The sequence below is a fragment of the Pagrus major genome, chromosome 3 (genome assembly GCF_040436345.1).
Source record: "Pagrus major chromosome 3, Pma_NU_1.0".
NCBI classification, from domain to species: domain Eukaryota; kingdom Metazoa; phylum Chordata; class Actinopteri; order Spariformes; family Sparidae; genus Pagrus; species Pagrus major.
The window spans coordinates 17,931,215-17,947,729 of record NC_133217.1 but is presented as its reverse complement, the minus strand read 5'-3'; the positions used below and the strand labels follow the sequence as shown (position 1 = coordinate 17,947,729).

General features: G+C 42.0%; 1 protein-coding gene across 1 annotated transcript; it reads right to left on the bottom strand.

Moving 5' to 3' along the window:
- Nucleotides 1–5,014: 5,014 nt before the first annotated feature.
- On the bottom strand, nucleotides 5,015–15,548 carry tent5bb (terminal nucleotidyltransferase 5Bb). Its single transcript, XM_073463237.1, has 2 exons — nucleotides 15,192–15,548; nucleotides 5,015–7,864 (listed from the first exon to the last, which is right to left on the bottom strand). Exons 1-2 carry the CDS (start codon nucleotides 15,345–15,347, stop codon nucleotides 6,842–6,844), a joined length of 1,179 nt encoding a protein of 392 aa, XP_073319338.1. The 5' UTR covers nucleotides 15,348–15,548; the 3' UTR covers nucleotides 5,015–6,841.
- Nucleotides 15,549–16,515: the final 967 nt, after the last annotated feature.

Genomic DNA, 16,515 nt, shown 5'->3' with positions numbered 1-16,515 from the left:
GCTCTTTGTGTGTCCACGAGCAGACTGGACCACCTCTTTATAGAGTTCTCTGTCCGGATTGGATAAAGTGAGCAGGGATACCAGAACATTTCTTTTCTCTTTTACTGCATGAGCAGGGGGGAGAGACAAGGGTTACTGAGCTTTCTGCTCTGTATTTGTGGTATGGTGAAAATGCAGGTCTTCCCATTCATTTTAACGAGGGTAGTGTGTTTTGGCTGCGGCGGTACATGCTGCAGGGGGCTCCGAAAAAAAGAATGCAGCCGGCTGGGGGAAAAAAGCTGAAACTTTTGAATAGTTTTTTAAACTTTTGGAGAAACACAGCCCGATGTCACGTTGCAGTGGCCAGTCATGTAGGCTAGTGATCAGACTCGCAGCATAAAATGACTACAACCACAGTGGATTGTAATGTAGCATGTCATGTTTGGCTTTGTGAACCAGTTTAAAACACATGCCGATTATCATCATGATGAGGACGTGCATGCTTAACCTACTCTGGCAGAGGCATAACAGCAGATCAGAGGCAGAATCCAATGGGTCACTCGCTGGGCATGTTATTTAGTATGGCTAAATGCTACAGAGGGAACACAATGAACATTTCTCTGTGTAGCGTTACGTTTCCTTTGTGATCACTCGCTTTGGTTTTGTGCCCTAGTTTAAAACAAGCAGTAATGATCTGCCTGGCATCCTGGTTGTTTACTGTTATTTTTAATCCATCCATGAGGGCAAACAATCACGAGTAGGATCAGCATACCAGTAGCATAACAACAAAGCAGCTTCGCCTTTTGGCAAACTGATCAGTGGGGGTTCCCAACATGTCACACACAAGGGCCATGGAGTGACACAGTTTTTTCACCTGTTATGTCATAAAGGAGAGAAAACTTTTCAGATCAGGCTCAGAAAATTGAGCTTCTGTAGGGCTTCTGTATTGGACCATTAAGCATCGTAATGACACAGGAGGTGTTTACTTTTGGCCCGTAGTCCACCATTAAGTTTCAGTTTTGGCTGTGCAAGGAAACAATTTTGGGCACACCTTAATTTGATTAATTTGATGAATTAAAGGGACGTCTTTAAATTCAACTTTGTGAGAAAAAAACAAAAGCAATTTTCTGAAGTGAACCTATTCAATATCTGAGATTAAATAGTTTGTCAATGAGCAGTTTAGAGGTCCATTATTTCATAGACTTGTCATGGAATTCTACATGTTCAAAATTTTCATTCTTTCTGGTGCTTTCATAATTTACAAACCATGTTAGTTTCATTTTCAGTTTCAAACCTCACATAAATCATGACATAGTTCACTAAAGGAGCGAAAGCTCAAGTGAGCAAACACAGTTTAAACACATATGCTAAGCAGATTTTCGTAGGTATTGGATTTCGTGTCTGGATTTTTGATCTCATAAAATTTCCCAAATTGTGTATTTATCTCATTTTGTGGCGCAGAAAAATGCACCAAAGGCCAAGATGGATGCATATTTTTTATTGCGCTCTGTATGGCACTCACAGCCCCTTTGCATTTCAGGACAACAAATAAAGATCACCATGGTGAAGCCACTCTAAATATCCACACATCCTACAAATAGAAATTGTGTGAGTTCCGGGAATCGCTTGCTAACGACATGATGATGGATGGAGCAATGCCACCCAGTCCAGTAAAACAGCTTTATGAGACAAACTTCAGCACCACTTCCTTCATTCTTCAGCTGTAAAGACTGAAATTAGTATCAATCCGATTCAATCATTCTTGAACAGAAGAATTTTATTTGTTTTTATTATATCTAAATTGCGGATCTTTGTACATGTGGTACTTTTATGGAACTTAATTTGGATGGTGGCAGCTCAAAATGGGAAAGCATAGTTCTCACCGCTTTCTTTGATACAAAATATGTCTTTTGATTCATCGACTTTCCCTCTAATTTCCCCTAAACTCCACCTCCCATGATAAAACACTCCTTAAACATCTTCCTTTAAGCATGCTCTTTAAAGTTCACTGCCTTCATCTTTGTTTGAGAAGATTCAGCCGTGCATGTAGCATCTCAACTGAGGACAAATTTGTTTTTCTAATACAATCTCCCCAGGCAGCCAATATACCCAGATAGGGAGCTGAGAGTTGACAACATCGAACAGTGTGTTACACTGGAGACCACTCTTGGCTCCACGCTCATCCTGACCCTTCCCATCATCCCCCAGGTGGTATCAGTCACCACTAAAGAAGACATTCCCATAATCTAATCAGGCGACATGCAAACCTGCTGCATCCCTGCACACAGATCGTCAGACAGAGATTAGTCTTCACAGCAGACTGACACAGAAAGGAGGGAAAAGATGATAACAGGACCTTTTTCAGCTCCAATGGCTGTGGTTGGAGTCGAACCCTAGAAGGGCCCACCCACGTAGAAGAGTGGGGGGTTGAGAAGGCCAAGCTGCTGAGAGCTGGTGTGCGCTGTGGAACACTATGAACCACAGTGCTTACCACAGTGTCAGATTTATCTGTGGTATTTGTCCAGGAAAAACAAAACTGTGGCTACCTTGCCTTAAATCTAAGGTGCATGACTTAGAAAACCCTTCAGCCAGGCTTACTCTTGGAGGAACCAAGTTGGTGTAGAAAAATTAACCTTTGTGGCATAAGCCTACATCAAGGTTTGGATATTTATTGTAAAAGGAGAAGTCTCCAGAACATCTTCATTTCTCCATGATAAATTAACAACCTAACCTAACCTTGTGTACAACCTAACTTCTGTAGCCACACTAGCTGCTTGGTGAGGCTGTACTTAGAAGCATAGAAAGCAGTAGAGCTGAATGCAAACGAATGCAAAAGAAAGGCCCTGACCCGGCTGGGTCTCGAACCCATGCTCACAATATCAATGTTACAATTTTTTGTTTACCATCTTCATGTTCTTAGTTTAGCATGCTAACATTTGCAAGTCAGCACTACCCCTGAAATCCATTGCAAGTCAGGTTGATACTTCCAATCTAAATGATTTTGAGCGTATCTGGTCAGGAAAACATGGATGCCTGCAGAAAACAGATGTTTGTATGGCTCTGAACTTCACAAGCAACTACAGCAGCTGATTATCACAGTTCAAAAAGGACAGGAGAAGTTGGTTTGTAACGCTTGCTAGCAAACACCTCTATCAGGCACAAATCAAGTGGATACAAGAATGGAAATGGCAACTACAAAGTTATACTTCATGGAGTAAAAAGTGATGAAAAGGTATTGTTATACTATATGCACCGCCATACAACTGTAATGCTGTTTATGTCGGCGAAGTCGGGCTTGGTGGATCTTGCCCAAGTTTAAACTCCGAATTTTTTTACGAGCTCTGGGTACAATGGAATGCATCATACACACAGAGTGCAGCGGAGTCTTATGGGAATGTTAATTTTGCAAGGTTTTGACATGATGATGGTGTAAGATGGTAAGTGAAGAGATCATCAAAGTTGTTACATTGAATCCTGAGAGGAAATGAATGCCAACATTTGTGGCTTTATTCAAGATTTTTCACTCTGGACCAAAATGGTGGAGTGACTGACCAACATCCTCAGAGCCATGCTGCTTGCATAGCTAAACATTTTTTTGGTTTTATTAAGATTAATCTTGATCAAATGGACATAGAAGCAATAAACCTAACAATTATAAGGTTTAATATTTACCATGTTCACAATCTTATCTTAGTGTAGCATGCTAAAACCTGCTAGCTATAGACTAAGTCCTGCTGAGGCAGATGGGAATGTCATTAGTTTTGCAGGTTTTTGCATCTAAATGGAAAGTGAATCATCGATTTCACCAGATTCATGGCAATCCATCGAACAGTTGTTGAGATATTTGAATCTTGATCAAAATGTTGCAACTGACCAATAGACATTAGCATCATGACATTAGCTATTGGTGCAGCACTGCTCTGTGTACTTTATTGTCGAGTTTTAAAAAATGTAACCCTCAACACATTCACAACTTGCTGTAGTTGTTAACAGTCATCATACATTTCCACAGCTCTCTGGTTGACTCTTGAGGTCTGGCCACCAGACGCAGAAATCACTGGATTGTTAAAAGAAACGACAAGCTCCGTCTCAGTTGTGGCTCAAATGTGTGTTTATTCCAGTGGAACTCTCCGGGGGTGTCCTATGTTTCCTTGAGTGTATCAGTAGCAGTTTAGAGACAAGTCTGACAGCTAACCCAGGGAGGGAAATTTCCCTTGATGCATTTATATCTCATTCCCTTAATCACTCTGACAGACACTTTCCTTCCAAATGAACTTTTATAAAGAAATCAGTGAGCGCTTCACTCAAGTGTTCCAGCATTGTCGGTACGGGACTTTCTGTCTCCGTAAACAGCAAGCAGGTGTGTCAGCTACATGTCATTTCATGCTCTAATAAGTCTCAAGAAGTCATCCCCCCTCCCATGCAAAAGTAATTTGGATGAAATGTCATAGCGGGAGAAATGTTGGTCTAAGTGAGGATGAAATACTGAGCTGTTTTGATCATCCAGGAAGTGAAGTGCTGGAATGCATCGTTACATTTGCTGAAAGGGCAGCAGTCCCGTTTCACCACCTGGTCCTCAGCTGCCCCCTCAGAGCTCAACTCATCCAAGACAAGCAACAGCCATCTCCCCTTTCTGAATGAGGCCAAGGAAACCCCTTGTTGGATGCACAAGTGGAAGGAAATGGCTAATGTATAGGCTCGGGCTCGGGGGAACCCGTTTCTAGGAGGGGGGAAAACTGCACAGAGCTAGAACAAGTAAGTGTTTGTGTCGGGGCAGTGGGTGTCTGGCTGATGGAACACAGACAACACACTGAGGAGTTTGTGCGTGATCGAGGAAGATAGTGAGATATAGACGCAGGGAGATTGTTACAGACACAGAAACCGAGATACAGAGCAAGGAGAGAGTATGCATTCATGACGAACATCCCCAGACTAATTCAAGTCAACTGGAGCATTTCAAAAAGAGTTTGTCCTTATCTTTTGTCTGGGAACTGTGGAGAGAGAGCAAAGAAAGACCAGTGTACCACATCTTTCCATTTTTGACATTTTTTTTAATGATTTAAAAACAAATACCCTGACCCTGGATATAGAAATGTACAGTAACCTGGATGAAAAAGTTTCAAAAACAATTCTTACATTGCAACTATTATAAAGACGTTGGTCATTTTCAGGCACTTGGAACCACATACAGTCTTTGTTTGTCATGCTACACAAGGAAGTATTTCTTTGGTCCTTTTTCCCTCCCAGTCAAGGTCAGCTGTAACCACAGACAGAACAAAAAAACGGCTTTCTTTCTTTCTGGTTTCGTAACAACTATTTACAATTCATTAAAGACCCAACACAAGCCTCCATCGGACAAGAAACAGAACTGGGAAAGTTCCTCCGTCACGTATCAACCCTTCATATTTTTCCATACACGTCCACATTGGTAATGATACAACAACAGAATAAAAAGGTATAATTATAATGGCTCGAATGAGATTTTTTTTTTTTTTTTTTTACAGCAGTATTAATCAATATAACTTAGTGGAATGGTTTTGATATAGGATTTGGCAAAAAAAAAAAGATACATTAGTTCCTTTTTGTCCACCATGGGCCTCAAACCAAAAAAAGTCCCATTGCTACAGAGGTACTGAGCACTCAAGTGAATGTTCAGCTTACATCAATGTAAAGATAAAACCGAAAGCTCTCATGACATCCTTAAGACTCAATTATGTCCCCTTTACGTCAGATAATAGATACGCCCATCTAAAACTGTTACTGTAACTGCCCACATACTTCCATGCATCCTTTACATTGGCATAGATAGCAAAACATCCAGTAAAGGTCAGCTCAGAGTCAACAGTTTTCATTACATTTGAATTACCACCATTGTTCAAACTTCTATGTCATGTCCTATGGTCGTCTCACATAAACTACTGGCTACACTGCCCCGCGATTTTTGTAGGCACTGCTCTGTTCCATCCGGATCAGTTAGCTTGGTACATTTCATGTTTTTCCGCAAAATTCATGGTAGGAAGTTGGTAATCACCACGTAACATATCTGAAATTTCTTTCAAATTACCCCCCAATTACTACAATGATTACCTCAAAATTTATTGAGAGCTACTCCAACATAATTTAATAATAATACTCTGCCATTTTCTAATAAGCAGTTGATAAATAGCTGGTATTTTCTTGAATTCATTCCCAGGACACTTCCAACTGGTTTCTGCTCAACTCCCCCTCAGCAAGCCAACAAACTGAAGTGAGGAGCTGCAGCTTCATTTCCAACTAGTTTCTGTCCATCACCCTCTTAGCAGGCCACTAAAATGAAGTGAGCTGTTGCAGCTTACGTTCAAACTAGTTTCCTGTCAAACTTCTGCAGGTCTTTAAACTGAGCTACATTTTTTAACCATTTACATTCAATTTCTATCATTTAAGCAGATCAGTCCAACTTTGGAACAGTTTTCCAAAATGTATTTTTTTTATATTTAATAACCTCCATAATCTGCTAATAACAACTTCAACAATACAACTTCAGAATCAAGTTACTAATTTCCCATTTTTAATTCCCAAGTTTAATTCCTTAATTGCCTTGGAAATTAAGCTGCAACAACTCACTTCATTTTAGTTGAAGTTTGGGGTCATTTTCAATCAATTTTGAGGTAAATATTATAATAATAATAATTTGGGGGTAATTTCAAAGAAATTTCAGATATGTTTCTTGGTACTTACCATGACATTTCCAGACCTGTAAAATGAAGTGTAAGCTTTCAGAAAACGAGCACATATATGGACAAAATGAACACAGAGTACAAACAGAGGGCTTCATCCGTATCCGTATCTAACGCTGAGCATAAATGAGCCTTAAAGTCATTGCTCAGCTGCAAGGCAGCCACGTTTGATAAGAGTTACATGTGGCCATGGGTGACTGAACTTGTGCCACATAGTAATTGCTGAAGTTGACGTCTCTGACATAGGGAGCGGGCTGGTAGTAGCAGGTGATGTTGGACAGAGCGGGGATAGCATTCTGTTCGGCCATTACGCGCAGCGCCAGAGCGGAAATAAGTGCCAGCGTCTGTCTGCGCTCGTGGCCCATCAGACACACAGTACTCTCGTCCACCACCTGCCTCAGCGTCACCAGGTACTCGTAGCGCTTGTGCTCTATGCCTGCAAAGTGGTTCTGCAGATACCCCTCCAGTTTCCTCTGCTGCTCGCCGATGTCAGGGAAGTCGATGAAGAAGCGCGAGCACATGTAGCGCTGCATCTGTTTCATTTGAGACTCAGAGGAAGGCCGGAAGCCGCGCACCAGCAGGTGGCAGTACTTGAGCAGCCCGCCGCCCCGGATCTCTTCTGGGCTGCGGGTAGCGATAGTCCTGGAGTGAAGGTGCCCCAGAGCTTCCTCAAAGTCTCCATACATGCTCTCCCCCTGCACTGTAGGGTGGAAGGTCTCAGACATGGCCGTCTCCGAGCAGCGGTCGAAGAGCAGCAGCGAGTCCAGAGTGATCTGGAAGGAGTCGACGCTGAACTCAAACTGCCGTCTCAGGGAGTCCACAAACTTCAGCTCCACGTTCTTGCCGGTGTTGTTGGACAAAGAGATGAGGCTCCAGCGGTCCGTATCATTGCAAACTTTCACCAGTTTCTGCACGTACGCTTCCTTCAGGGCGAGGGCTGTGATTCGGTCCCTGCACACGCCTTCAGGTAAGAAGTCCACCAGGCAGTCCAGCACCACATCCTTCACCAGCCGGAAGGTTTTGTCATCCGTGAGACTCAGGCCAAAAATCAGGTCCAGGTCTTTGTAGCCGAGGCCGTTGTCCTGGTGGAGCACGTGGCTGGCCGCTGAGCCATTCAGCTTCACATCACGCACCACCACACCCCGCTCCTCCAGTCGAGCCCTGACCACCTGAAAAAAAAAACAGAAAAAACTGAGTGATTGGTTTCCACAAAAAAATAATTTCACAGTATTTAGTCATCCATTTCTTGACTCCTTGATTTCTGAAGTAATCTGTATTAATATAAGAAATCAGTTTCCAGTCAAGAAAGCTGCAGAATTTGAGCATTTTTGCAATATTCAATTGCATGTGAATGCAGCAGCTACATGCAGAGTCAGGGAAAGCCAGTGGCAGATTCCTGAGGCAGGCAGACTTTCAGTATCTTGCTTCAGAACACTTTGTCAACAAAGTGACTGCTTAGAGGCTGTGGTCACCCATTTAGAGGAGGTGTCATTAACATAAACGATCCTGTAGCCTGAGGGTGACACTGCCCTACATACTGTACAGTAGACCTCTAATGAGCTGAATGTCTGATTCTGTTTTATCTCTTCACATGTGGAGCACGAGCAATATCAAAGAGAGATAAACTGTGGAACATGACGAGTCGGTGCTTGTCTGCGGTAAGAGCCTCCACCGTTCAGCTGTGAACTTTTAAACTTGAGTTCATATTGAGAAAACCCTTCGCTGTCATATAAACACTGTTTGGCAGGAAAAGGCACACCATATTGCACTGCTGTGATGCTCGGGGAAACTGCTAGGCTCAGACAGCTGAGATGTTTATGCTTCCTGTCTGTTGCATCACTCAAAGGACAATAAGAGGAGAAAAAACAGCCAAACAAGGCCAGTTCTGAAGAAATCCAAAACACAGCTGTCTGTTACGAAAAAAATAATAATAATCTCACTGTCCTCCCGTCTATCAGTAAATGTAGACAGACATCTATCCAGCCAGGTAATCCAATAACCTGAGATACTCACAGTATCATAATGCAAGTTCTTAACTTGAAACAATGAATCCTCTCATATTGGCGCTCTACTGCTTCACAGTTACAAAGAAAAAGAACTTCATGTGTTGATTTGTAATGTCAAATTAAGGCTTTTTCTTCCACCAGACATTGTTATTCCATTATATATAGATGTTGTTGTCAGCTTTTTAGCAATTAAGGCACTGACTAAAGCCAAGAAAAACAGAAGAGTAAAGGAACTAAGATGAGGATGGTATTTTTTATGTTGCAATGTCTTTCCCCTCCCTTTGGCTTCAACTAATGCACTGCACAGTAATGTGCAGATGGAGATGCTGCATAGAAATAGTGGATGAATAAACCCGAACTTAAACCTGTGGCACGCCTCCCTACAAAACAAAAAAACACAATTCTAATCGGTATTTATGAAGCAACAAATAAACTCTAGTAATCCTGGAAGCAATTACTAAAAAAAGGGTGCAAGTAAAATGAAGGTCAGCATGATAGCATCAGCAAACTCTTGTTTATTTTGTCTACATGAATCAAATGCATTCAACTCACCTACTGTACCACTATAAGGGAGTGCCCTACATACCCTACTTTTAAGACTCATTGCAAACAATGACTCAAATGGCTTAAACCCGACCTGTGACCACTTTTAACTGGACATATTGTATAATGAGTTCTGTATATTGGTATACTGTTAATTTTAATGTTACTGTTTTTTGTTATCTGTCAAGGGACTATGGATGTAACATGTTTACATTCTGTATTTTTATACCTATTATCATTCACTTGCTTTTTCACAATAAAATAAAAATAAATAAATATAAATATAACTTAGTTTCACTTCAGTGGTTCTGTGCCCCCCAGCCCCCTTACCCCCATGCTAGCCTTCTTCCCCCTACCTCCATTGTTTATGCTTAGCTAGGCTAACACATCAGAGTCCAGTCTTGTACTAAACACACAGACATGGAATCACTATCAATGTTTTCATCTCAAAATCAAGTTGTATCTTGTAATCGTAAATTGTATCTTATAAACTTAAGGTTAGGATACAAAAGCAACATATTTCAAGTCAAACAGAAAAGAAACAAGGCATCATATCACTCCACAATCCAATGAGAAATGGGGTTTCACTGGACAACACTTAAGAGAAGTGGATCCAACGAGGGAAACCCACAGCACTATTTGCTCTGACCTCACACTTAAACAGTTGGTCCGAGTTAACAGCATGCCATAATCTGCCTGTCTGAGGGTCCCGAATGGAACGCATGAGGAAACAACGCTCTGCCACCCCCACCACCTCCATCCTTCAGCACTCGTAAAACAGGCCAGTACATTTCCCACATGACGCACCAGCACCTGGTGAACCGAGCAAAGGGAGACACTTCCGCCGACGTTTTGAGAAAAAAAAGCCTTGTAAAAAGAGCCGCAAACACACCAGACTGTCTGGTGTTGACAACGCCTTGGCGACACATAACAGTCTCTCCACTTTCCTTCTCCAGTCTCAATCGTTTCCTTGAGTATTTCATTTAAGCTGCGGCCTGAATGTGTTTTTATTATGGCAGTTTGAAATGACCCAGCAGTTTACCAGCCCATAGTCCCCTTGACGCCAATGAGAGCTCCGGGCAGTGATTCAGATGATCTTTCTGCCAAGGAAATGGCGACAGCAAGTGAGGAGTTACGAGTCCCTGACCTTCGCATTCACTCCAAAACTAACCCAGCCAGTCAGTCGTGCAGTAGCTTGGCAGGCAGCGGGGGGATGATGATGATGATGATGGTTTTTCCTCTGATTTGAAAAGCTTCCTTGAATTTCCTATGCACGGGTGGTCATTTCACCTGTATGCTCAGACCAGAGTGAGTCACGGGCTGAAACGTGATGCTACTACACCCCTGTGAGATGGATGTTTTCAATGAAGGATTTGTTCATCTGCTTCAAGGGTTCAAAGACATTTCAATGTCTTGTGATAGGATTTTATCCAAGGAACCCATCTGAGGAGACTTTTGTTGCATTAGATTTTTGTGCCAGCCATGTAAGATAAAACTGGTGAGAGTGGAAGCTGTGGTTAGTCATCCTCATATGTCTTGTAACTGTGATTTAATAGTGGAATCAAGTTATTCCCCATCTTGATGGGTGCACCTGCAACCAGCGGGTTGTAGGGGCACCAATGGAGGGCCTGGACATAAGTATTTTACCCAATGGGTAAAATACTTATGTCCAAGTCCCTCCATTTAGATTTTTCATAATTTATGTATTCAGGTAAGAGCTAATTTTATTTTTTGTGAAATACACAACAAGTAGGTCTAACTAATGTTTGAAAGGAGAGTACTGAATATATATACACACGCACACAGACATCTGCATACTGGATGTAAAAAAAAAAAAAAAAAAATAGTTAAAAGCCTTTTGTGGCTCCAGAGTAAGCTGCATGTAATCTGATTAATTTCCTCCAGTGGTGTCACTCAGTAGCTAAGTTGCATTGTGGGTAATGTAGGTCCATGTAGTCCAATGATCCGGCATTGCACTCCTGTAACACTGTTGGTCTCATTATGGACAGTTTAAAAACAAAGGATCAAAAATCGATACAACAACCCAGATATCACTTTTTTTTATTTGGAGTGTTCTTCCTTCTCAAAACCTGGCACCTGCATTACCCACAATGCAACTGAGTGACGTCACTGCGGGCAATTTATCAGATTACACACAGCTTCCACTTCCACTTCCACAAGGCAATTAACTACTTTTTTCCACATATGCAGAAGTACTCCACAAGACCTGTAAAACATAATGTGTAAAATTGGTGGAGTTACCCTTTAAGTATAGTAAGTAAACTCATCCCAGGTTGCTAAAAGCTCAAAAATCCAGAAATGTAACTTTATTGGTGTTCTCAATAGAGTGCTGCAGGGACCATGTATTTTTGTCGGCTAACCCGGACCTACATCATGGGCACATGACTTCAACATAGTAATAGTTTGCAACTAAAGTCTGCCTGTAAAGACGGACTAGTGAGTAGTCTACGTGTTTAATGACGTTTAATGTCCCCGACAACCTCTGTAGTCTCATATAGCCACTTGTTAGTGTTGTGTTTTTAATTCAAACGTGAGGAATACAGATGTATTCTATGTCCTAGAACAAAATGTGGAAACATCTTAAGCTTGTGTCAACTACAGACCTTCTTTAAAGGTGCACTATGTTGTTTTGGGGGAGAAATTATAACCAGAAGAGAAAGAAACAAACTAAATAAAAAAATATCTTCTTTATCATGACTGAATAAACAAAATGACTTTAAAGGACAACACAGTTTCTTACTGTTTTACTTTGTTTATATGTGGCGGACCCTGCCACCTTTCTAGCTTCAAATAGTGTTCTGGGGACATTATTTTCCTCTGAGAACAGCTTGTATATTCAGTCATGGAGAGATTTTTTTTTTTTTTTTGTCAGGTTTGTCTCATTACCTCATTAATATTGTAAATATTAAAAGTCTGAGTCTGAATTTCTTCTCCAAAACTACATAAAGCCCCTTTAAGGCATTTAAAGGAACTGGAAGTGCAGGAATGCAAACTCATTTCCTTGTTTTCAGATAGCCACTAGAGGCACATAGGAAGTGAAGTCAGGTTTTCTTTCGAAGTGGATTTAAAAGCCCGCCAGAACTCTAAATTCATTGACAGAAAACCAGACGAAAAGATCCTTTCAGCACTGCCCACACTGTTTGATCTGTGAGAAAAACTGAAAGCAAAATGCCAAATACAAATCATTACTGAACAGTCTGAAGTGAATGGTTTCCTCCTCTAGGGAGCACTGGGAGCATGTGGTGTCTTCATGTTGCTCCTTCTCAACAATGGCCCAGTGAGGAGTTGGTTTACAGTGTGGCGGAGGCCACAGTGGAGTCAGGCGACTGGTCTTCACTTACCACAGTGATACGTTGTCAAGCCTGACCCACAAGCCCAGTGTTATTACAGGCACTAATCCACTCCTCACAATCGGCTTCAAAGCCAGATCACTTTCTACCATGCGGGAAAGTGAAGTACTACTTCCAGTTTGAAAAAAAAATAAAACCCCATGATTAAAGCAGTGACGAGACTTATCTCATGTGCTCTAGACACAACAATTTAGTTTATATACGATAGCCTGAAGGGCTGGAATCAGACTCCATACCTCCGCCTCCACACAGAAAACCACTCAACGAATGACGTAAGCTGTTGCACACACACCAGATATCTGTGTTTATCATCATGTGGTATGATGCTACCACGTATGTGCACAGAGCCTCTGTAGATATAGAGGCCTTCTGACTCTGACTGTGGGCTGATAACTGTCAACATTAAATAAAACTGAGAGCACAGAGGTGTAAGTAACAGTAAAAGTTTTCCTCCCATGGCGCACTCACAACCAGACCACAAACAGATGTTATTTAAATGTGGCGCTCAGACAAGCCGACCATTGACAGGGGCCCCTCTGACTCTTTGGGAGTGTGATCCGTTGGTCACCTTACCCAGTCTGTGACGACAGCAACCAGCTCCCAAATCATCTCTATCTGTCTCAGGTAGAGAGCTCTGCGTAGGCTAAAAATAAATGACATTCAACGGAGCAGACTGGTGGTTTCGCATGTTGCAGCCCATTTACCATGAATCACTGATACCTCACATTACTGTCAGCCATTTTCCAAAACATATCATAGTGGTTTAGATCTGAATGTGTTTTTCCTTTCTCCCAGGCAGCCACTGGTTTCCATTCATGTCCATATGGTATGACAATCAACTTGCAGAGACTTGAAACTGGCTCGACTCGTAGTCCATGACAGGGAACATGACTTCTGCTTTTGTTTTTGTCAAAATAAGCGTGTCGCTGCGAGGTGATGCTGCGCAGACTTCAAATCAAAGATACTTACAGTAGATTTTGGCTATGCGAACAAAATTCACAAGTGGTCAGCGGTGATGTGTAAAGTGTATCTTATTTCTCAAAAAAATGTGCTATAACATAAAAAACTAGACGTTATGGTTCTTCTTCATATTAGCATAGGCAGCTCATGTTAAAATAAGTTATTTTCCACCGCCTTTCTAATGTCGCTGGTGGCTTTTTTGTTTTTGCTTAGACATTAGCAAGTATTTGCACTGCTATCTAAAGCTAAAAAGACTCAGGGATATACAAAAAAACGAGTCTGGATTACTCAAATAATTATCTTTGCACTTCAGCTAATCCAACATGCTAACACTCAGACACTGGAGACAGAGGGAAACCCTCGGTGCCTCTCATCAGACGCTGGGTAAGCAATGGTCTAACTTTTCCAGAAGCTGGTCTTTCTCCAAAAGCACTCATGGAAAGAAAAATGTTTGGGGTCCCTGTTGTCTCCAGGATTGTGTAATGAAGGAAAGACTTTGGTGGGGATGTTGAGTGGAGATGGTAGGGGCCTCCTTGATTATAGAGGCCCTTGAAATGCTCTGTCTGTGAGGGTCTTTCTTCCCCACAGGATCACCACAGAAAATATGAATCACTCGAGTGAAACATGAACCCGGATTACAGGCGAAAGGCATTTAAATAATTTGCAGGAAAATTACAACCCAGGCAATTCCCCATACGTTTCATGCCTAGTAAATATACCGTGGCTCGGTCATTATCTCAGTTAGAGCAGCGAGGGAGCAGGCGCATTAGTGAGCTAGTGGAAAACTGCAGTCACAGTGTTAGATCACCCCGACTCCTGTGTCAGTGTGAAGAGGACGAGTGATCAGATGTCTTTTTTTTAGTGTAATCGGCGACGCCACAGATCCTTAACACTGCACATGTGTTTCGTAACAGCGGTGGCAATCTGTGTGTCAACACACAGGAGACAGCAGGAAGGACTTTGTGAGGTTCAGGTTGCTCTGAGTTATTTCTATCCACACTGTGAGAGCAACAAGTGAATTTGCTCAGGATTTTTGAATTGTCCACTGAAACTTAATGCAGAGACATAACTTCAAAATGTATTCAAATTTATGTCAAGAAATGAGCGTCTGGTCCAAAAGAATGACAGCAGGCTACATATAATCAGCTGATTATTAACATGTTGGAAATGAACCGACCTGAAAAACACATTTACATCAGTATTTCCATGTTTGCAGTGTTGCCAGTGTGTATTTGTGTGTATTTGCATGTGTGTATAGGGGGGTAGACACAAACGTATTCAACCTGATCAGCAGCTCCCTGTCCTTCTTTCCCTTCTTTAAGGGTTATTGACAACTTTTAAAGTTGAAATGACCTGCTTGTGATTTGCAGGCACAGCTGAGTGAGACCACACAAACCATACAGTATATTAAAACCCACTGAAGTAGACTTAAAAGTAAAAGTATGTAAATTAAAACTAAATGAAGTTACATGATTTCTTGCAACAACAACAAAAAAGTACAGTTTCTGCTCATATTGATTTGTGTATCCGTTCCTCCATCTTTAATGCCATATGCGCTCCTGCAGACTTTATTTGATCATGACATTACAGACAGCTGGATGGAGCGGGGCTCTCACCTGGACGATCTGTCGGGGCTGCACGGACAGCGTGGGGAAGTTTCCGCGGCCGTGGATGGGGACGCTCTCTCCCAGGATGGAGTCCAAACGTCGCACCTGATCCCAAGACAGCACGCTGACCCGCCGACTCTGCTCCGAGGCATCACCGGAGGACATGACGACCGGACTGAGCGCGATGTCCACAAAGTGTGTAGGCTGTGATGAGAGCAGCAGCGGCGCAATCCCCACACACACAAGAGCCCCGCTGGAGTTTGGATGACTGTGGATGAAACAATTCAGACAGCGTCTCCTCTTCTGAGACAAGTTTTAGAAAAACCTCCTCAATGTAATAAAGTAATGAGAAAATGCTGTAGAATAACGGACATCTCCAAAGGCAGAAACCTCCAGTCCTGAGTCTGTCTGTCTGTGTCTGTGTGTGTCTGTGTGACTCTGTGCTCAGATTAGAGCCGCCTCTGGACCCACACCGGGTTTTTACCGAGCCGGGATTAACAGCAGCCTCCCTATTGGCTGGCCTGAGATTTATGAACACTACAATATACAGAAGACTAGCCTACACACACGCACACACACACATGCACACACACACCCCTACTTCCCATGCGTCAGATGGCAGGTTCAAGGACTGTAGGAAATATGGTAATTACTAGTTAAGCGCAATTAGAGGACGCAGTTCTCTGGGACTGGGCACGTTTGGCTCCAATGCTGTGTCCCTGTTGCACTCTAAACCTGCTCTGTGTTTTAAGTATGTTGCACACACGCGGAAACTTACTAAATTAATGTTTTTGTGTTTTAAAAATCATTTTTAGCCAAGGTACTACTATAAAGAAATGTACACTGGAAATGAGGAAATTAATACAACTGTTGTGGCAAAAATGGAAGAGCATGATAAATTAATAACATCTTGGAAAATAATGTGTTTTTAAATTTGCTACAACAGTTAAAGGAGCTCAATGTAACATTGTGTAGCAATTTACATGTGTCATCACTTTTTTATTGGCCAAATGTGAGCAGATTGTAAAGTGACGTGAAAAATGAGACCTTCCCCCATCACTCTCGGTCGCCTCTAGCCTGTAGACAATTAGTTTAAGTTGTTTAATGCTCCTGGACTGTGGATTTCTTTGTGAAGGACTCGGAATAACTGTAAAAACGGATGTTGAGACATTTGACTGGATAAGTGAAAACCTGACTTGCTGGTATAACTAGACAGAGGAATTTGAATGTTTCAAGGAAACTTAAATGTCTGCACAAAATGTCATGGCAATCCATCCAGCCAACATCCCACAGTCCAAAGGATGTGACTTTATGTATGTTCTCGAGCACCTCT

What these genes read in the sequence shown, in the direction of transcription:
- tent5bb (XM_073463237.1), bottom strand. Translation starts at nt 15,347, where the DNA reads ATGTCCTCCGGTGATGCCTCGGAGCAGAGTCGGCGGGTCAGCGTGCTG. An exon ending in AGCCCCGACAGATCGTCCAG is followed by an intron (nt 7,865 to 15,191) that starts GTGAGAGCCCCG and finishes TTTTTTTTTCAG; the next exon opens with GTGGTCAGGGCTCGACTGGA.